Genomic DNA, 22,079 nt, shown 5'->3' with positions numbered 1-22,079 from the left:
TGTACAAATATAAAAAGAGAGACAATATGTACAAATATAACTGTTATTTAAATAAATGAATGAAGAGTTGTACAGTTTGCAGGAATGTGCCAAAGTGTGTGCAGAATGTGCAGTTTAGCAGTGCAACATATTCTTATATATATATATATATATATATATATATATATATTACCTAAACATTTCTCTGAATCTTTTCCACAACTCCAGTTTAGATTCACAAATATTGAATGGAAGTGAATTATAATCTCTTTTCTTTCTTACTGAATACATAACAATTATTTTATTATATTATATTATTATATAACTAATCTGCCAATCACACAATACAGTACGGCACACTGTAAGGAAGAACGTATCGATCCTTCAGCCAATCAGATTTATTCTGGAGGGCGGAACGAACTTGTTGATAATTCTATCTGGCGTCGCCTCTCAGTGCGCAGGCGCAGCCCGGGTGACGAAGATGGTGCTCATCAAGGAATAGTGAGTCTGAAGTGTTTTTAAAAAATGTCTTTTCGCGTATCCAGAGCGGCGTTTTAATCCAACTGAGAGCTCAATACTGATGAGTAAACACGCGTGTGTCGTTTAGTGCTGTCGCTCGCTGGATTTCACCGCCGTGTAGCCCGTAAAACGCCCGCTTTGAGCGGGGTGGATCGGGACGTGGATAACGGGACGCACCGGTCTCTTTTAGGCGTTGCTAGCGCAGAGCTAACGCTAGCAGCCGAGCGGGGGGATAATTAGCTTCTTAATGAAAATGAGTTACATAAAAAGGGAAACACACACAAAACAGTCCGCACTCTCAGTCAGTTAACAGGACTTTAAAGGGGAGGGGGTATGCCACTAACACTGTGCTGTGTCAGTATAGAGCCGTAGTGTGAAGCTTTGAGTGACAGATTAAGGTTTTCTGCTCCGTCGGATTTACCATTAATGCTAGCTGGGCTAACTCAGCCGGCTAGCTGCTAGCGTGACAATCTCCGTAGGGAGAGGAGGTGGGTGAGGAGGTGGGGGAGGTGGTAGGGGGGGGGAGGTAAGGTAAGGGAGTTAATTAGCACACAATCTATCTATTAGCTGACTGCCGGTGTGGTTGAGACTCAGCCCGCCGCGGGAACGGAGATGTTGGCCCTTTAGCATGTTAGCAGTGGTACCCTTCGAGCTAGCGTGAGGTTACTTTGCTGTTACTTTGTTGGCGCTAGCTTTTAGCCCTTTAACTGGGCGGCTAACAGAGTACCCCCCCCACACACACACACACACTTTAATATCTGTTGTTATTGGAGATGTACGGTGGTCGCTTTGGTCCACTTTTTATTTTTTTGTGTGTCAGCAAAGCTACCTTGTTAACTGTGTGGCTAACCTATAACCCGCTCCAGATAACGGTACCTGTTGTAGCCATGGGACACACACACACACACACACACACACACACACACACACACACACCTAACCCCCGTGTCCCCCCTGTGTACACTCAGCATTAGTGCTAACTTATATCACAGACAACAGATGGAGCTCTGAGTTCAATGTGTGTGTGTGTGCTTTCTAAGACACACAGACAGACAGTATGTCTGTAACAGACACTGTTTATTATAATGATAAATTATTATATTATAACACTTGTACTCACACGGTGCTAGAGTGTTTAGTATCTGACACCAGAGACGGTTATATAACTGTGTAGTAAGAAGTAAAAACCAGATTAATTACGTTAAATAATGAATATGATATTGGCCAGAGGATATAAAGTTAGTTAGATAAATAATATGCCCTCATACTGCTTCCTAATCTAGTGTCTCACTATGGAAAAACACATAATCTGTCTTTGCTTGCAGTATAATCAATAAGCAAACAATCAAAACATGTCATAACATGTTTGAAAGGAGCTTATCATACACAGAAGTAGAGAGAACATTTGGTTGATCAGTTTTCAGGGTTTCCCTATATGTCGAGGAGCTCATGAAGAGAAGATTGCATTCGTTCGTTTTCTTACTACACACACATAGAAGTAAATAATCTGAGGCGTCTGGGAGCTCTGTCATACTGCACGGTTGTGTGTGTGTGTGTGTGTGTGTGTGGTTGTGTTATTAATGATGCAGCAGGATTACATTGGCTGTATCTATAAACTGTCTCGGCGCCTTACATTACTCGCCCGGACACGAGAACGCTACTATATGAAAAGTATGTTTGGGAAAGTTAAATGTTTGTTTTTGTTTACTGCCAGGTATTGATTCAACTTCATGGTCATTTCTGATCCTGTTCAGTGTCTTTTAGGCTTTTTAAATCAGTTCAATTCAACTCTAAATTAAATGTGATTGCTTGTGCAAACCTGGCCTTTTACATATATTTTATAATAAGTAATATAATGTTTGACATATGTGCCAGATGGCCATTTTGAACACGGCACCACTTACATAACTATGTAAGAGTTGTTATCACTGTTGTGAAATTCAACTTTGGTCATTGAGGTATAGATGGTGGTGCATAAGGTCTGCAAGTGATGGTATGTTTGTAATCAAGTGATCTCTTTGCTACTTTAGGGTTCCAGCTAACTCTTTTTAAAAAAATATTATAAATAAGTAGAATCTATAAAATATCCATTAGAGATTTGTTGGAATAAAATTAGTGTCATTAATGGCCACAGAATTAAGCAAATCATCACATTTCTACCTGACAAATAACTTTAACCGATAAACCAATTACCAAAATAGTAGATGCTTAATTTTCTGTCAATAGACTAATCAATTTCCCCTCTAGATTAATTGATAGAACATCTCCTGCACACTTAAAGCGATCTCCTCGACCACTTTGGACTCAGTGAAGCTTCCAGGAGCTTAGCAAATCACCCTGTCATCCAGCACGGCTCTAGATTAATGAAATAGTTGGGGGTCGTAGTTCTGTAAGTAGCACAGAGGAATCAGCCAAGCAGTTCAATATTCAAACCTTTTTTTTAACCGGCTGATTCGACCCTGTGTGTGTAAGTATCGCGGTACCTGTGCTGCAGGTGTCTGTGGTCTGCAAAGGCCCATAAAGGGCTTACACAGGATCTTATGTAACTACAGGTTACCTGGACTACAAGGACCACTCGAACGGCGACTGGTCAGCTTTTGTCAAACTGTTTAAGTTTTGAGCTGTATAATCCAACAAAGCTACTTCCAGTGCAGACCTCCTCTGTGCTCCAGCCACTGTTCCTGCTCTGTACCACAAAGTGACTGTCGGCGAGTGTCAGTTCATTTGGGTGAATGCATGATACTGAATACTAAGGATGCATATTGGCAGCAATCTCTGGCCACGTTATGTTACGCATGTTTTACCTCGATGGTTAAACAATCGACATGGGGCCGTTCTCCTAGCACAACACGATCAGTTTCTTTACAGCGAATAATCAGTAACTGATTAATCATTAACACACCAGGTTGTAAGCTGAAGAGAACTGGATCCTCTTTGGTGTCATGTCAGCAGTTTGGGGGGGGGTTTGAGGACATCGCAGTTTGTCATGGTCACGTTTGATCTCTTGTAGAAGCAAAAAAATCAAATGGTTTTTGATTACTAAGCCTTGTTGTTTTCCAGTAAAATGAAACTGAAGCTGCTACACTTAATAGAAAATGATAGTGAATATCACAGGAAAAGCATAGAAGCAAATCTATCTTACTATTGGTGGTTTTATTGATTCATTTCTCACCTTGTGCTGACAGCCAATGTAAGATTGAGATAAGAGTTGGAGGGAAAGTACAGGATTAAACCCGCCACTGGGCCTGATTGATCAATGCTTTTTGGTAAAATGTGGAAAAACAAAAGCTGGTGAATACCGTCTATGAGCTGGGAGATGCAGATGTTGAGGATGTATTTTTGGCACGAGTAACAACAGTATCAGTGTTGTTTATCTGCCTGTTATTTTATCTCTGCTTTCTCTTCCTTGTTTGGTCCGACAGACGGCCCAAATCTGAAAGATATATTCAGCTCATAATGAAATAGAAATGCAGAAAATCCTAACAATTAATAAGCTGCAGACATTGGACATTGTCAGGGAAACATAACCAAACAGTGAATAAAGTTCCCAAAAAGTCTTTTACAGTACCGTTATACCTTCACCTATAAGATCCTCTCTGTTTTTCTCTTAATTCTCTTGGCTATAAATAGATTGCATAATGCTGGCTTTCCAGTTGTTTACATTATAGACTCTTAAGGAACTGTCAGGCTGCGTGTTCCCAGCCCGTGCACCCCCTGCCCCCCCTGCAAGCTTCATCAATCAGTTCATGTTTAGGTTAAGGGTGGGGTGCTGAATCTGCCAATCTGGGCATGAACTGTGAGAGGAGGAGGAGGAGGAGGAGGAGGCGCCTGAGAGGGCAGGAAGCTACAGGGAAGAAAGTCATTTTTTTTACTGTGTCTGTTCAGTGGATTCCTTCATTGCATAATTGAGCTGTCGTCTCCATACATTGGCAGTGCATTAAGCTCTGGTTGCACTGCGGTTTGAGCTGCTGCTCTACAGTTTGAACTGTATTTTCATTACATAAGTTGGACTATTGTAAAAGTTATTTTACTGGATTGAAAAATACCAATTTTTCCTTTCCTGGTTGTCACATAACTGGACAATGTGAACTACATAGTGACCGACCAAAACTAAATAAATACATGGATTATTGAACTTTTTAGATGGCTGGATTGTTACATGTTAATTAAAAACCTTAATAATTATCTGAAATAACTCTTTTTGTAATTAATACAGATAATGTCATTGTTTAGGAAACTTGTAATAAACACAAAGTCAGCTGCAACCATGTCCAAATGACATACTTTTGGGGAGCTGGAGTTTTTTATATTCAGACTGGGAGACACTTTGTCCTCTTTTAGCACAGGGCCACTTCATTTTTTCCCCAAAGATGGTCAGAGTAAAGTTTATCCACAACTTCATGCTTTGCCATCTTTGTTAGGTCACTCGGTACCTCATCATCACAAAGACTGTGATGTTTTTAAGTGCTCCAAGCATTTGTCGTAATATTAATACAGAGAAAAAGCTTAGTCTGTGCAAAATCCCAAGGATATTTAAGTGTAAAAAAGGGAAATCTTTAACATTTGTATACAGATGTGTTCAACTTATCTGTTTTTTCTCTCCCATTTCCTGCCCCACCTATCCCCTGTTTCTTCTTTCTCAGCCGTGTAGTGTTGCCAGTCTCTGTGGAAGAGGTGAGTATCATTATCTCCGCGCCCTCACTTACATTACACGATTCTTTTAAAAGCAGCCTTCCTAAAGTGTTGTAATTTATATTACAGCTTCAGCATGTTGTGTTTATCTTCTCCTGTACACACAATGCTCCTCCACTCTTTGGTCTGGGACACGTACTAAGACAGAATAGCCTTTGTTAGCGAGCGCTGGTATTGGTGTGACAGGCTGGTGGTGGTGTTTGCAGAGAGGACTGGGCTGTGAGCTCAGCCTTTTTAAAAACTGCAATCTCTTTGTCATCTTGAAAGAAATCACATTTTTTTGTGTGCGGTTTAATTTGTGCTCTATCTACCCAAAAAAATAGACAACTTTTGTTTTAGTGAGCTCAGACTGCATTGTGATATTCACTGACATCATACATTGGCCCTATTTCATAGCCTTTTCTAGCAGGGGGAAAACACTGTGGCTGGCAGGTAGAGCATTTAGCTTTTATGAGATATAAATGGCCAGGGTGTTGCTAGTTTTGGTATTTCTTCACAATAATTGTATCAGCAGCAACATCCTGGAAAAAGCCACTAATATTCCACATTAAAACATATGACTCGGAGGCAGAATACACTTACTTTAATAATGTATTTAGGATGTTATTCCTGACTGTAGTAAAACATGGATGTTGCTTTTTGTGAGCTCAGCCACAGGTTGGTAAAAGGATATTTTAAAGCCTTTATTTGAGTTAAAAGATCACTTAATACATCAGCAAAGACTCCTGTTAATGAACATTAAAGCACACAACCTCTTTTAGAACCTCATATATAGATACCATACTGTGTAAGATGCATTTAAAGAGAGACGTCTGGGCTTTTCTGTGTAGCACCCAGTGTCTGTTAGTGGTACTACATCGTTGAAGCACCTGCCTTTGCTTCGGGGAGCTGCCCAGTCTTCGCCTATTCTAGCAAATAATCACAGGATCTGTCCCTGTAGTTTTAGGTGTCGTATTCACTCTGTGTCTTCGCTCTCTTCCCATTTCTCAGTATCAAGTAGGGCAGCTGTACTCTGTGGCTGAGGCCAGCAAGAATGAGACAGGAGGAGGAGAAGGCATCGAGGTGCTCAAGAACGAACCTTACGAGAAGGATGGGGAGAAGGGACAATACACACATAAAATATACCATCTAAAGAGGCAAGTCTTGGCATTAACTGTGCTTTTAATATACTCTAAGGTTGTGTATAAGAGGAGGAAGGTTGTGACTTTATATCTACATAGGGTGGGCAAAATAATGGAACCACCTAGGGTGACCAGCTTTGACCGAATTACGAGCAGTTGTCCTGAATAGTTTCCAATTTCTCCTGAAAGCGAACCATTATAGTGAATAAATAATACCGTGTGAACAAGCAATAATGGCTCAACTTCAGACTTGGAGGAAATAATGCTGAGAAGAGCTGACTTAGTGACAGTCATATTGAAAAATGCTGCACTGAACCATTGTGTATTTTGGAGCGCTGCGAAATTGTCATGAATAATTAATAACGGAGATACACGCAACAAGCTGTTGCTGTCACCAGAATAAAGAAGAGTAAATTCTAAAGACAGAATCCTTTCATTTAATTCTAGATACAGATCAATAGTGGGGTTTTATTCACTCTCTAAATCCCTGAAAATATTAATATCAGATCACTCATATAGGCTATAAGCCCTGCTTTGTTTTAGTAAATTATGTATTATTTTATGTGTTTTCACTTGTCTTTAGCACTGATTGATCATAACTAACAGGTTGTTGATGTCATTCTGCCTGTTTTGAGATGTTTGTAAGCAGTTTAATGACAACCGTAGCTGCTGAAAAGATGTTTAAAATGACTGTAACATACCAGTTCATGTGTCTCATGAACACTGTGTTTAATATCATCCTCCAGTAAAAAGAGAACCTTTGACTTACACTCACACATACAGTGATAACTTAGCCTGGATACTGCAAGCTTTACAACCAGTGGAGAGACAGGTGAACATCTGCAGCCTCAGTTTATACCAGAGAACGGAGGAAACTCCTTTGTGACAGCCTTAAATGCATAAAACTGATACTTAATAGTTATTATTTATAAATGACAACCCCACAGAGGTGGCATTTATTGCATTGTGATCACCTTTTGGCCAACGCCCCGAACAAGTAACCGAAGTAAGGCACATAAAAGCCGGAGCGCTGGCAACTGGAACACGATCTGACTTTTTAGCCTCCATCTGGTCGTGTTTGTTTGGATCGCAGGAAAACGTTAACAGACCATCCTCGTTGCCAGCTGTTAAATCTGATGGCAGAAATGTGTTGGCAGTGATCTGACGGGAGACATTAGGTGTTTATGACTACTCTGCGTGGTTGTACAACAGCCAAAATAAGCAGCCATTTTAACTGAACCAGCTTTGACTTGCAGGACAAACACCATTAATGCGTGATGTTCTCCATATTTCAGGATCTCCGCACACACTGCCAAACAGATTCAAGAGTAGCTTCACGACCTTTCCGGGCCTCAGCAGTCCCGAGATAGCACACGTCATTATGGGAAGACAGTAGATTCTCTCCACCATCGTTCTCAGATAACTTGAAGCCTTCCTCCTTAATCAAATGTTTCATATCCCACCTAAAAAAAAACTGAATTTCTATGTAGAACTACAAGAAGATCTGAAGCTGTTCTGAAGACAAAGCGTCATCCACTTCTTTGTCAGGTGTTTCCTCTTATTTTGTCCGCCCTCTGTACATGTATATTGTGTGACTGGTTCTTTGATATTGAAGGAAATAGGTGTTAGACTTTTGGCCGAGTGCAACCAACAACAAAAAAACAATTCATTACAAGTACTAGAATTGATAAAAAGGTTATAATTCAGCCCGAGGAGGCTCTTTAAGGCGAGACAAAATGGGCTTATTTGAGGTTTTAATTACACATTCTGCTCCAGACCTAGGGATGTTTTACTCCACTCGGACCATGAAGTTGATTGTCTGTTTTCTTTTTCTCCCTCTGCAGTAAAGTCCCAGGTTATGTGAAGATGATTGCACCAGAGGGAGCATTAGTTTTTCACGAAAAGGCTTGGAACGCCTACCCATACTGTCGCACTAGTAAGTTCACACCGAAGAGTAAATCGGTTCATACTCGGTGCCTTTTCACTGCAGTGTGCTTGTAATCAAAGCCTCACATAAATGGACATTTTATGGACGTATACAGTATTTTTCTATACGTACTTTGTGTTCAGTTTTTCAAAGATAATAAATGTCGACCTGATTTTTGATACTGAAGCTAACTATTTCTTTTGTTTCCTTTTTCCTTCCTTCCTTCTTTCCTTCCTTCCTTCCTCTGCAGTTGTGACGGTGAGTTGTTTGTCAAACTTTTTAACTCTTTTTAAGGCCTAAAGAAAGTGAAACAGCAAAATTCAACCGCATCTTCTTCGCCCAGTATTTGGTTCTTGAAGCTTGGTGACATAGTGACTCCTCACAGGGCTAACGGCTTATGTGCTAGCCAGCCTTGAAACATGCTATCACTAATCCAGGGGTTGACAACCTGTGGCTCTTCAGCCCCTCTGCAGCGGCGTGCCTCCCGACGTGGTGTCTTTTCCTCTATATTATACTGAACCTCAATAGCGGTGGCTGCTAGTCCTCAGTCTCCCCAGCTAGCTATTAATTCCAAATCTATAAAGAGTCTGGGAGGAAAATGGAGAATTTAATAGTGCGTGGACAGATTTGTTTGTCACCACCGATGCTGCTGGCTTCCTGTTACGCATTATATGGCTCAAACATGTTTTTGGCTCCAGACAGATTTTTAAATGTCTCTTTGGATCATAAAGATGGCTGACCTTTGCGCTAGCTTTACTACCCCTCGGGGTTCTGTCCCCCGGATCATTTCATTCAATAAAGAGTTATTAACGGTCTTCAAGGGACACATTTGTGCCATCGAGTCCTGTCACACAACTGTCTGCAAACCGTTCCTCTTGTGTGGAGCAGTTTATACCCCCACACAACACAGGAGGTTAAATAAAAGTCAATGCTGCAACTCAGCTAGTTAGCTACGCTAGCTTCCTGCATATTTCCCTCCCCGGCTCCCCTTTCCCTCACAGGTCAGCACCGGCGAGATGGCTTGCCTTTGGTGCAAATATGCATGTAAAAGTTCAACAGATTTGAATTTGATGCAAAAGGTTTGCGCAGATTTGTTTCGCCCACTGATCACTGTGTTTCCAGTGAAATCAACTGATTTCTTTCTGTGATATTTAGCTGTTTTAAATGCTGCTGTGGTTGGGCCTTAATGTTGAGATTTATGACCACTATACACACATATTACTGGATGTTTGCAGCAGGCTAACACAAGTATTTGATCCCAATGTCTGTGTGGTGGTGCGGTGCGTGTTTTCACCGCCTAATATTGCTGTACATTACCTGCAAGCGAGCCACTGCTGTGAGGGTTAGAAATAGATCTGAGCCGAGCCGAGCAGCATCTCTAGTGATGTTTCAGTCTAATTGTCTGATGAGTTAATGGGATTTAGCTGTAGGGTTTAAGTACATCTCTCAGAATCCTCCATTCATGGCGTTCCTTGTACCGTTTGTGCTGGCTGAGATTCAAATGCACCTCTTTCAGTTTAGCAGCGGTGCCTGATTTCTAAGTAATGGCTCCAAATAGAGTTTAATCCCTTTTTAAAAACCAAAGGTCAAATATTCATTATCCCCCCGGTGAAACTGTTTCTTTTCATCTGATTTTTAGAACGAGTACATGAAGGACGACTTTATGATTAAGATCGAGACGTGGCACAAACCTGACATGGGAACAGTAGAAAATGTAAGTAAATTGAAGCAGATATCCAGACTCTGAGACCCTAATATCAATATGTATCCTACACTACCCATAATGCAATGTGAGAACATCTTTCATTAGACCCTCCCTGCCTGATAAATGCCCCTTTCAAACTATACACCCCCTATTTATAGTGTAGGCTTTTCTGTTATAAAGCTAAACTCTCGAAGCCCAAGCAGGGCTTTAAAAAACTCACTATATGTAGAAAAAACACCCATTTTAATAAAGATGATTATCATTATTATTATTATTATTATTATTATTATTATTATTATTATTATTATTATTATTATCTTATGCTGCCTATTGGGCTGAATAGTTTGACACACACACGCAGGAGAAAAAGGTAGAACACATCTGTGTGGTTTTGAATTTGAATCTCATTTGATTTATACTCTACAGATTTGAATAAAAAACAAAGTGTCCCCAGTGTCGCGTGCACTGAGCTGAAGTTTACTTGCTTGTCTTTCTCCTTCTGTGTCTCAGGTCCATGACCTGGACGAGCAGACGTGGAGGACTGTGGAGGTGGCTCCCATAGATATTGCAAACAAAGAAGAAGTGGCCACTGGGGTGAGTTTTTAAACCGTTCTAAGGGCTTTAACAAACCACCACCAAGGAAGATATAGAAATATTTTGAGTGGATTGGCTGTGATCAGACAGCACACAGCCTGGTGAGCTGGGGTTGGTAACTCTGATTTACAGCAGGATGTCTCCACCCTGAGGAAGAGTGTGGTCATACAGGTTGACTGAATGTAGCAGAGGAGCCGGGATGGCCATGCAACCACTCATCAACTTCATTTGTCTACAGTTATCATGGCCAGTATACATAAAGCCTCAGTGAACTTTATAAAATACTTAAATTACAATAACAAGCTAAAGATGAAGACGGAGGGGCTGCTCAATTAATGTTTAGATTGAGGAAGAACTGTTTGTATTGTTACTCACAATGGTCAAACTGTCTCTGTCTATAATGACTTGCAGTTGAGTAAAAAGCATTCTTTCTTCTTTTCTCTGCAATTATAGTTATAACTGCCTGTACCCACATCAGTAGTCAGTCTCCAGCACTCTTTATTAGTCACAAACTGTGTGAATCATCGTGCTATAAAGAATTCACATAATCAATAACAGCTCCGAGCAAATGTTAACAATGGTTAGTGCTCTTAGGAAAAACAACACAATGATTTACTAGTTTGTGTGTACGTTCAGAGTCACTCCTAAAAAAGTTCTTAAAGGGGAAATCCATCCAAAAACAGACCTGTGATTGTGCTGTCAGTTATTTAGATCAGTAATAAGTGTCAGTGTAAGTCTGTGCAGGCTTTGGTCCATACAGATTGTCCTTTGTCACTGTCTTTTATTAGCGATGATACATTAACACCACAATACCACGAACAGCTCAGTGTTAGTTTGATAACAGTAGATTTTTACTGCTTTATAATCAGAATTTGAATGAAGCTTTAGCAGAGAAATACAAGAGCTCTTTGATCTCATGTATCCTCACTGATTTATTTAAACTAAACTAAATCAAGTGTTCTTCCCAAACCGTCTTCTTTCCAGCAGTTTGTCAGAGTAGCAGCAGTGATGGAGGAGCCCTGTGTGGAACTGAAATCAGCCCTGAGTTAAAACATTGCAGGGGATTATGTTGGTAGGGGGTGCGTTGCTTCAGGCACAAGTGAGATATGAAGTTTGATCCAGGAAGTCCAGTTTGAGTAACAGAGACATGCACTTGAAGGCTTCTTAGAGGGAAAAACACTGCACAGCGGTTTATAATACTCTGACACTGAGTTTTACAACTCCAGAAAGTTATTACTTAAGTAATTATGTTATCTTTCTTAATGAAGTTTGCGAGGTAAACAGCAGAAATATGGCGGTCACATTATAAAGCGATCCACCAGGAATGTGTGATTTGACTTGCTGGACGATAAGCTGGGCCAGATCCAGCAGTTTTTTTTCCGGAGCCGTCTGTGTTGGCGCCCCCAGAGCGCCGTCAGACTGTCCTCTCTCAGATTAATGACAGCGCTTCGTTATTTCCTCACAGGGCTGCTGTTGGTCTGAACGCAGCCCGACTCAGAGAACATACACTCCCACGGGGGGACAGATATGAGGCGGTTTATGTTGGCCGTTACATTAGATTGTAGTTTTGAATGTAAGAGCATATCTAGGACATTAATGGTGGATTACCACAGCAGACTGATTAGGATTGTTATACTTATTGTTGTTCATGCAAACATTTGGCTGGCTATTAAAAATACAGTCTTAAAGCTACAGTATGTAATTTTTGCAGCTGGGGTGCTCACATCAAAACAATAGAAGTATGGTGGGATCATGGGAGTTGTTGTTGTTGTTATTAAACCATCACCATTGCTAATAAAAACTGTGAAAAGACAGAAATTGTTAACAGGACCAGGTAATATTAAAGTTTTATTCACGTTCAAAGACTGGGGTTTACCCAGAAGTTAAAGCAACAAGAGGCAAGAAAGGAAATGCACCGATACTGGAACAAAATTACAAATTTCTTTTTGGGTTTTTTTTTGATATTTTAATGTAGAAATGTTACATATAATAGCTTTAAAATCGACAGGAGTCTCTGCAATCTTCTCTCTGCCAACATTGAACAGGATACCATTTGATTCGGCACGGGTGTGTTTGTTGTCTCCCCATGTTTCCTGTCAGTAAATCCCAAATCTTCATATCTCCTTCCTCATACAGCTGCCTCCCTCAGCTGAGAATCAGACCATTAAGACTTGAATGAATGTTGTCATCTGCTGACATTTATCTATTGACATCAGTGAATCTGTGAATGTCTCTAATGCGTCGCAGAAAGCTTTGCAAAAAAAAGTGTTCATTCAGTTTTCTAGCTGTGACTGTATCCCAGTAAAATCCCCGTTCCTGCTGTCACACTGTCCCAGCAGCTGGTTCTTTATTCACTGCCTATGGAGCAGCTCGAAGACATGCATCTTTATTTTTATGTTATCTGTTTTTGCTATTCAGCTTTTTTCCAATGCAGAGTTGTAGAGTATTGTGGAAAGAGAATTCAGTTGGACTGCATTTATTAAGCTACAAGAAAAACACCAGTTATTTGACAATATTTGACTTCACTTCAAATTGGATTTGATTCTATCACAGAGCATTAAAGGCCTCATACTGTGTTTAATGGCACACGGCCACTGATAAATTAAACTTTCAGCCGTCTTTTAAAACCTCTTATTAGTCCGTCGTGGGCGCCTGTCAGTCAGTAATACCTCAACCATCATGTTGCCCCGAGGTTTAACATCTAAAAGGAGGCATTAAGCCACTTTCATCCAGGTGGGTCACAGTTGTCCCAGAATTTCTTATCCTAGCTCCTCTACTATAATGACTTAAGTGGATCAGCGCCGAGGCCAAGGCTTAATCTGAATGTCCATCTGCTCCAGTTATTCACCACTCTTTCCCAACAGACCCGATGGATTAAAACAGCACAGCAAGGCTTGAGCTCGGGGGTAGCGGGGGGGCGGCAGCGGCGGGTGCAGTAAAAATAATTGTGGTTGTTGATTCTTCAGTGTCCCAGTACAGGAGTACTGAATACTTGCTGGAAGGGTGAAGTGTGACTAAACTGCTTCAGTATGAGTGAGTCAGCACGGACTAGTTTAAACCCGTTCTCTTAAAGGTCCAGTGTGTAACATCGAGGAAGATCCACTGGCAGAACTGTAATATAATATTCATAGCTGTGTTTTCATTAGCGTATAATCACCTGAATATAGGAATTGTTGTGTTTTGTTACCTTAGAAGGAGCTGTATTTATCTACAGAGGGAGCGGGTCGTCTTCTACAGAGTACGCCATGTTGAACCGCCATGTTTCTGCATCGCCGTTACCAGTTAATACCACACAGGAGAAAGTCACGTCGCCTCCTCCTCAGTTACAGTCTCAGACCCAGGAGGCAGGGGGAGGAGGAGGAGGGAGGAGGTGATTAGTAGAAGCGGGTACTGATATTAAACATTGTCCCGCTGTACCCTTTACAAAGTAATTAACAAAAATGGCCATAATATCATATACTGCGCTGTTGAGCCACCCTAAATCACAGCGACAGCCCGAGACAGTTTCTACAGTTGCCCAGAAATCAAATGAGTTTTTAAAAGGTATATTTATCATAAAAAAGGAGGATTTTCTCAACACATAAAATCCTCCTCGACACAAAAATGTGGTTTTCTTCTTGTTTGTTGACCTTCATGTTTGACCTCACTGTGTAGGATGATGTATTTGCAGAGAGAAAGTTTCTCTGTGCTCAACCTAAATCTGAGTTTAACACAACTCAAGTACAAACATCATTTTGTGACATCATTCTTGTATTAGTTGCATAACTGGACCTCGACTGCCATCCAAACCTCTTGTGATGTGGAAACCTCCAGTGCGCACACACTGAGAGTGGACCTTTCAGTGAAGACATCTTCAGGGTTCCCACACGCCCTGGAAAATCTGGAAAACCTGGACATTTTTAAAGACTAGTTTTTCAGTCATGGAAATAAATTGCACTAAATTGCACAGCGCTTGCAGCAAACTTTTGGCGTCAAATCTGTTTTGTAAATGCTGCAGAAGGTCACATCTACAAGCATACAGCCTGTTATTAATGATCAAAGGTACATTTGCTTACCATTTGATGCAGCAGAAACATCGTGTTGAACTCTGTGGTCAAAGAAAAACGAATGGAAAAAGTCCTGGAGAAGTCCTGAAAATGATTTCCTAAGAAGAGTGTGAATCCTGATGTTGTGTCCAGCAGTTTAACTAAAGCAGATGTAATTCAAAGAACTTTTAACTAGCTAATTGTGTTGTTGTTGTTTTTGTTTTATTAAAACCTCAAATCTAACAGAATATCTGCAGGGGGTTTTAAAGGCACTCTGTGGAGCTTTTGAGCACTACTGTTTCTATGGAACAATACAGTTTGTTTTGTATGCTGCAGCCAGGTAACACGATCAAACAATAAAAGAATCCTATGTGAAAGTGTGAGCTGTGGTCGACGGGTACAGTCTGTTTCTAACAGGATCTTACAGTTTTTATTGTTCTCTTTTTAGGACTATAAGCCAGAAGAAGATCCTGCTCTTTTCCACTCCGCCAAGACAGGCAGAGGACCTCTAGGCCCCGAATGGAAGGTACCTGATATAGTCACAGACAGATGCACCAAATGTTGAACATCACGATGTTCACTGTCTTTGCTTCCTCTTTTCTTCCGTCACAGAACGAGCTGAAGTCAGATTGTCCTTACATGTGTGCATACAAACTGGTCACTGTCAAGTTCAGATGGTGGGGTCTGCAGACCAAAGTGGAAAATTTCATCCACAGGGTAACGATTCATATCTTTCATGTTGTACTTTTATGGTTTGTAATGAGGAACTTGAGTTGTTTATTATGCCAGTCCAGTGCATGTTTCTGCTTTGAACAGCAGAGGGAGACGTAGCTCTAAGAGAGAACATTAACTGAGCCCAAGCATAGTTCAGTTCAGGGAAGAGATGAGAAGGACAATAGCAGAGTAATCGTTACCAAGTGTAACTATTTAAATAGAAAAATATTTGAAGTTTACCTAATTCTCTGTGTTCTGCTGGTGAAATATTTAAGATGAGACATGGACTGAAAGGCAGGACACACCAGCACTTTAGTCCTGCCTGGTTTACCCACAGGCCCTGCACTCGTTTTCCAGTCATGGAAACACCTGGAAATTGATTAAAATGAGCAAATATTCTGAAAATAATCTTATGTTGTCCTGGAAAATGTTTCATTGTATTGAAGCCCCTCACTCAGATCGCCAACTTCAGAGCAGGTTTATCAAATTTACATTGTTGTTGTGGTTGATAAATACATTCACAGTGTACTTTAACTTTCTGTAAGATGAATCTTCTGTAAAATAAAATAAATTCTACTTGATTTGAACTGTTACTGTTAAAGACCAACCCTAACCCTTATATGACCATTTTCACTTCAGTACTTAATTTCTCCTAAGGGCGATCAGTAAAGGAACATCTTATCTTATTTGTAAACACATGCTCTCTTGTATTATAGAGCAACTCCTGCAGAATGATTTGTTAAGAGTTGGATCCCTGTTTATGTCTCTAAACCACCGATTGGTTGTGCAGAATAAAAGAGATTTTTACTTCACTTTAACTCCTTTCCTTCCTTCCTTCCACAGCAAGAAAAGCGTATTTTCACCAACTTCCACCGCCAGCTGTTCTGCTGGATCGACAGATGGGTGGGTTTGACCATGGAGGACATCAGGCGGATGGAAGAAGAGACCCAAAAAGAGCTTGAGGAGGTAATTAACTCAGGAAATATACTATAATAACAGTCCTCTCAGACTTGTACTGTCTTCTTCCCGATGTGGTGACTGAATGTCCAGATGTTCTCTGATCTGAGGAGCTCACACAGGAAGTAAAGTCTTCTGCTGTGAATGATAAAAGTACAAATGATTGATCATCATTCTGTTTTTGACCGGCCTGCTGGAGACGACTCAACACACTTGTAACCTTCTCGATTTTAACCTTTTTTTACCCCCTGAATGTCACATTAGATGCGTCAGAAGGGAGATGTGCGAGGGACCTCTGCGACAGACGAGTAGAGGCCCGTCGCTGTAGGTCAAACACTAGAGGCAGGCTGAGTAAGTCTCAACACAGGGAGAGGTGGTGGCGCTGCATGGATCATTCTCCACCCTTTTTCTTAATACTGCTGTCCGGCTGCCGTCTAACTTTACCCGTTTGTTTTCAGATCTTTTGTGCTTCTTTTCAGTCCCGTGTCTTCGTCCCGTTCTAATCTTCCTCTGTTTTCATCTCATGGGCGTCCTTTCTTCTTCTGTGGTTCAACTAATCCAGGCTGAAATATTACAGCACTTTAGCTGGCTGGCTTAATTTGTTTATCCTAGAAGTTATTTTGAGTAGGGAATCAAAACCATTTGATTAACACCACTCGTGCTCATCTGATTTCACTCATTAGTCGTTGATATGGCGATATGGCTGCATAGATGACACTTTTATTTACTGTAATTTAAAACTGAGGAAGCATCTTTATTGTATTATAACTAATGAAACTCATGAAGAACATTAAAGACACTTATTCTTACTTTAAGTTGCTAATAATTTTACTAATATGACTTTATTGTTTCAGTCTGTGTGTGTATAATATTTATTGTAGTACATGTCATACAGACACACAATGTCGTAACTAAATGTCGTATGAAGAGTCATAAACATGTAGCTGGATGGATCTTTTTAGCTTATAATACTCCAAACAAAGTGACATTTATTTTATTTGTTTACATATATTAATTTTATTTGAGTTTAGGTACATATCTTTATTTTGAAAATAAATGGTGATAATTACACAATCAGATCTTGGTCATTTGAATTTCTCATCTAAAATCCTAATTTTATTCATATTTTTCTATTGGCACCTCCTGAGGAAAGTCTTTTCCCTATACTGTTGCAAACTTAAGTATTGTTCTGTTAAATATTAAAAGATAGAAAACCCAAAGATGCTAATTTTACCGCACAGAAAACAAAGTAAAACAGTAAATCTGCAGCTTCTGATGAGTGAAACCACTGTGAGTGTTTTGGTCATTTTTCATCAGTTTCTTTTATGTAAACTGTCAATATAAAGGCTGCACTTGCTGGTTTCGACTCAAGATTTGGGTAAACTTTAAGCCAGCTATGAAGAACAAAATTAGGGATGCACAATAATTCTAGGTAATCCAATAATGATCATTTTATATTATAATGAAATATCAGGTTTTATATTAAAGCCAAAGTATTTTTGTGAGGTTTTCTGATGAACTTCAGTTAGATGTAATAGAACAGAGCTATGGAATATTAAATCATCCATCTTTGCTCATTATATCTTAGACTTTCTTGCTATCAGGTGTGTAAAAATGATCAGTTATCTTATCGGTATCGGCCGTGGGAAGCAGGTAATTATATCGGTTATCGTATCAGCTGAAAAATAATCCATATCGTGCATCCCTGAAATCATTGAGCCTCAGTTGTTTAACCACAGATGAAGAATGGAGCCGTATTCTGTTGTGCTTCTGAGTCATTTTTCCTTCTGCCTGCTATTCATCGACTCTCATTTCTCACATGTTAACGTTCTCTTACAGCTCGTTCACTGAACTCTTCACCCACTTTCAGTTTGTTTTCACCCTTTTCTTTGTTTGCACCGGTGGGATTAAAGATAACAACTCTCGACATGTTTCCCCCTCTTTGTGTTCTTGCACGTGCACGGCTTATTGCGAACACATTTAAACCTCTCTACAACTCTTTTATCCCCCAAACTGACCACAAACCTTGTCTCTCCTCTCTCCGTCCTCCCCCAGCTGCGTAGTAAAGGTCCGATTCGAGGCACCAGTGCTGCTCATGAGCAATGAGGCAAATCAACCAAACCCTGTCATGATGATGTCATCAGAGACACGTCCACCACGATGAGGAAGTGGCCCCCGACGTCGCCTCTTCTCTTCCCGTCTCACATGATTCATTGGGGGGTTTGACAAGATTGGTTAACAGTACTGTACAGATCCTACCCCCAATCACAAGCCTCCTGTTCACTCAGAAAACAAACAAAAAAAAAACATGGTTTTGCATACATATAAAAAGGAAAAAAAAAACTCTTTGCACAGAACGTAACTTGCCTGATATGTAATTGTAGTTGATTATTACAATGGGCTTTGTTTTTATTCAGGTGTGTAAACCGTGACTCAGAAAGTCAAGCCTTTTAAATTAATTAGAATGTTTTTAGTATACAGGTTCCCACAAAAATTGGTATAAGATGACTTTTAGCAGGTATTGGACCATTTATCTCCCTACCTTCCCTTGTATTATAACTGTCTGTCTCTACTTTAATCCTTGTCTCTCCCCTCAGTATTGTCTATATTATTGTCCTGATATAAAAGAAAAAAGAGGAAAAAAAAGATGTCTGGATCTCCTCCCCGTTGTCTCACTGTCCCCTCTGTCTGGCAGTTGTTTGGGAATACTGATGTTTTTATTTTTATTTCTTTTACCGTTTTAGTTTGGAGGCTCATCCACGCCTGTTTATGGTTCAAAGCAAAAAATTCTAATGCTCCTGCATGATGGATAATTCCCCCCCACACACACGCACACACACACACACACACACACACACACGCACACACACATCCACACAGTGTCCCACATTTCAACATGCCTCCGTCACAAGTGCATGTGGACAACAGCAACTCCTCACCAAACTGTCAATGCATGTGTATAGTCGCTGCAATGCAGCTTCGCTCAAGTGGATTTGTTTGTGTTGATGATTTTTTTTTAGCGCAAGGGCTTTGGCGCCCTCCGGGAGAGTCTGTACAGATACACGTGTGTGTTAGTGTGTGCATCTGTGTGCTTGTTTGTGTTATCAACTGCCTTCGCTCTTAAAGGACTGTCACTCTTGGGACTGAGATGGATAACGTCTGGGTGGTGTGGGTGCACTCCCTCATGCTGTCGCTGCATGTCCTTTCTTCTCTCGGCTAGGGCTTTAACCTGGATGGACCCCCCCACACACACACACACACACACACACAGCCTCCACAGAACCTTTTTATTTTTATTTTTTAAAAACAAATGAGGATGAGAGTCTGTGCGTCACTGCGTGCATGAATCAAGGTAGTTTTTTTATATATACATATATATATCTCAAACTACCGCTTCCTCTCTCAACTGACAGAGCAAAAAGGGTCCAGGCAGATGTTTGTTGCAGTTGTGGATTGACAAGCAGTCTGGGTGTATAGTTTTTATTTTTTATTTTCACCATGTATAGTGATTTTTTTCTTTTTTCCTTTTTAAAGCTTTTCATCTACCTGAACTACAAGAAGGTTTAAGCTTCAGTTTCTTGACTCTTAAGGATGAAGTCAGTTTTAAATCGGTGTTGGGTGAATCTAGTCGGAGCCTTGATCCTCAAAGCATCTTCATCCTGCTCTCTTTCCTGCATCACTACCTTTTATTTCTTTTAGGCTGCGTTGACTCGAGGTTGTAAGAGCTCACTTTAGCCGTCTTTATTTTGAGCGTAATGCAGATCCCGTCGGGCTCTATAGGTGAAATGTTCTGTGACGTTTTATATGATCATGACGTAGCTTAGTGCAGTTAATTCAGCTGTGATTAAGACTTTTGTTTATCGGATCAGGTATGAGTGTGTAGGTTTTGTGGTAACCTATCTGCGCGTGGTTAATGTTGGACAGGTTTTAAAGGAGAGTTATAAGTGTACTTTATAATAGGCCCATTATAGAAAATGGACATACTGTACATACAAACACTGACTTGAATGGAATATTCACAGCTACTAAGCATTGTCAGGTCTATCATTCAATACTGTACTGCTAGAAGTAACTTAAAGTTAAGTTATAATGTTGTCAGAGCAGGTGATGTCCGCTCTGTGGACAGTGTGCTGTGTGCGTACCGTGGAGCAGTTAACTGTACCTCATCCATGCTTATGAATGTACAGCCAGGAGACAGATGTGTCAAACTATGCAGGACGTTCCTGAGCTGCAGGAACGCTGACAGTGTTTCACACCTGTACAAGCATGACATGGAGCCATGATATCATCGATACACGAGGGGAGATTTTACAAAAAAACAAACAAAAAACAACTCTAGATTTGGATCTGCATGCTCAACACAGTTTATTTTTTATTATTCTTTACATTTTTCCTTTCTTTTGTCTCGATTTATCCTCCGTTTGATCAGGACATCGTCGCTTTTGAGAAGCTCTTGAACTGCATCAGACAAGAAGGGAAATCCTTTTAAAAACAAACAAACAAAAAAAGGGGGGGCGGCGGGTGGCTTCTCCTCAAAATCAAACCTGGATTCAGCTCGACCTCAGATTACCGATGAGGAGTGAAAAGCCTGACTGAGTTTGAGGATGACGAGGAGTCGCCCTGTAGACTAGAAATAGGCTGTGTGATGTTCAGTTTTGTAGCATTACCAGTGATGCCAGCCAGGGTATGACTGTGAGGGGGGGGGGATAGAAAGCTTAGGGAACAGATGGAGTCCAAAATACTGTTTTTCTTTATTGTAATCATGAATAAGCACTTGCAAAATCTACTGTTTTCTTTTTTTTTTTTTATGTTTTTCTTTTTCTTTTTGTTTTTGAAAGACAAAGATTCACAGTGTATTCAATTTTCTCTTTTCTGATAAGGCAAAATTCAGGGGAAATTAGTAGTGAATGTAATACAATTAGTTCCTTTTTTTTGTTTTTTTCACGGCTTTCAGGCTGTGACAGAAGGTCTAGACAATGGAACATAACAGAATATCTAATAAATTTGAACAAATAAGAGAATCAATGTGCTGTTTCCTGTTTTTGTGTGTCTGTCTCAGGGTGTTTTTATTTTGTAATGTGCTTCTTAAACTTATAAAATACATAAAGATTGGTTTAGGGAGCCCACATTTTTTAGGGGAAATTGGAAAGCTTTCCTGAAATAAGAACTACAGACTCATTGTTTCTGATTATTTCAGGTTGTGAACGTTTTGGGATAAAAGAAAAATGGGTTTTACTTCCAACAGACTTAGATTGTAACTTTAGTTGTTTTATTGTTTATTCTGTATTAATCTGCAAAGTAAGCTGTCAGTTAAATGTAATAGAGTAAAGAGTTCAGTAGTTTACTTGAGTAAATATACATTTCACCCCTACATATTGTATTTATCCATGAGGAGGAAGGAGTTTAGGTATTTTAAATAATTCTTATGTATCTTTAAAACAAATCTGAGGTACTTTAAGTATTATAATACTGTACAAACATTTATCGGACAGCTTTAGTTGCTTTTACTAATTAAGATTTTTGGCACACAAAACAGAGTTTATGAGTTTATTTGTAATAATTTAGAGTTTGGGATTTTTGGTCGGACAAAACAACAGTAAAGTTTATTCAACTCAAGTAATTGTTGAAACTGATCTCATCAAAATGTTTCAGTAACACAAACTCAGTTTTTTAGGTTACAGAAACGTTCCTGATTAATAACTTTTTAGTACGTGTTTTGTTTTCATAAATGTATATTCAGTGCATTAAAATAATAGAGAACAACTGAAAAAACATAAAAATTAGACATTTGGATGAATTTTCCTGATATTTTTATACATTATTTTGTATTCTGTATTTTTTTAAAA

General features: G+C 39.9%; 1 protein-coding gene across 2 annotated transcripts; it reads left to right on the top strand.

Annotated features, from left to right (window-relative positions):
• The first annotated feature begins 402 nt into the window (after window positions 1-402).
• pitpnb (phosphatidylinositol transfer protein, beta) lies at window positions 403-21,258 on the top strand. Of its 2 annotated transcripts, XM_051411831.1 has the most exons (12): window positions 403-480; window positions 5,142-5,172; window positions 6,181-6,326; window positions 8,156-8,247; window positions 8,489-8,496; window positions 9,878-9,952; window positions 10,454-10,537; window positions 15,011-15,088; window positions 15,175-15,279; window positions 16,120-16,242; window positions 16,498-16,584; window positions 18,289-21,258. In XM_051411831.1, exons 1-11 carry the CDS (start codon window positions 461-463, stop codon window positions 16,543-16,545), a joined length of 810 nt encoding a protein of 269 aa, XP_051267791.1. In that variant the 5' UTR covers window positions 403-460; the 3' UTR covers window positions 16,546-16,584; window positions 18,289-21,258. The 2 variants fall into 2 exon arrangements, with proteins under 2 accessions (XP_051267791.1, XP_051267789.1); XM_051411829.1 differs by lacking the exon at window positions 16,498-16,584.
• The last annotated feature ends 821 nt before the right edge of the window (window positions 21,259-22,079 follow it).

The sequence above is a fragment of the Dicentrarchus labrax genome, unplaced genomic scaffold, assembly GCF_905237075.1.
Source record: "Dicentrarchus labrax unplaced genomic scaffold, dlabrax2021, whole genome shotgun sequence".
NCBI classification, from domain to species: domain Eukaryota; kingdom Metazoa; phylum Chordata; class Actinopteri; family Moronidae; genus Dicentrarchus; species Dicentrarchus labrax.
Note: the sequence above shows the minus strand (reverse complement) of the source record. Positions and strands in the feature narration are given on the sequence as shown.

Coding starts and splice junctions, on each gene's coding strand:
- pitpnb (XM_051411829.1), top strand. CDS start 461: ATGGTGCTCATCAAGGAATA. Junction 5,173..6,180: donor TGCCAGTCTCTGTGGAAGAG/GTGAGTATCATT, acceptor CCCATTTCTCAG/TATCAAGTAGGGCAGCTGTA. Junction 9,953..10,453: donor ACATGGGAACAGTAGAAAAT/GTAAGTAAATTG, acceptor TCTGTGTCTCAG/GTCCATGACCTGGACGAGCA.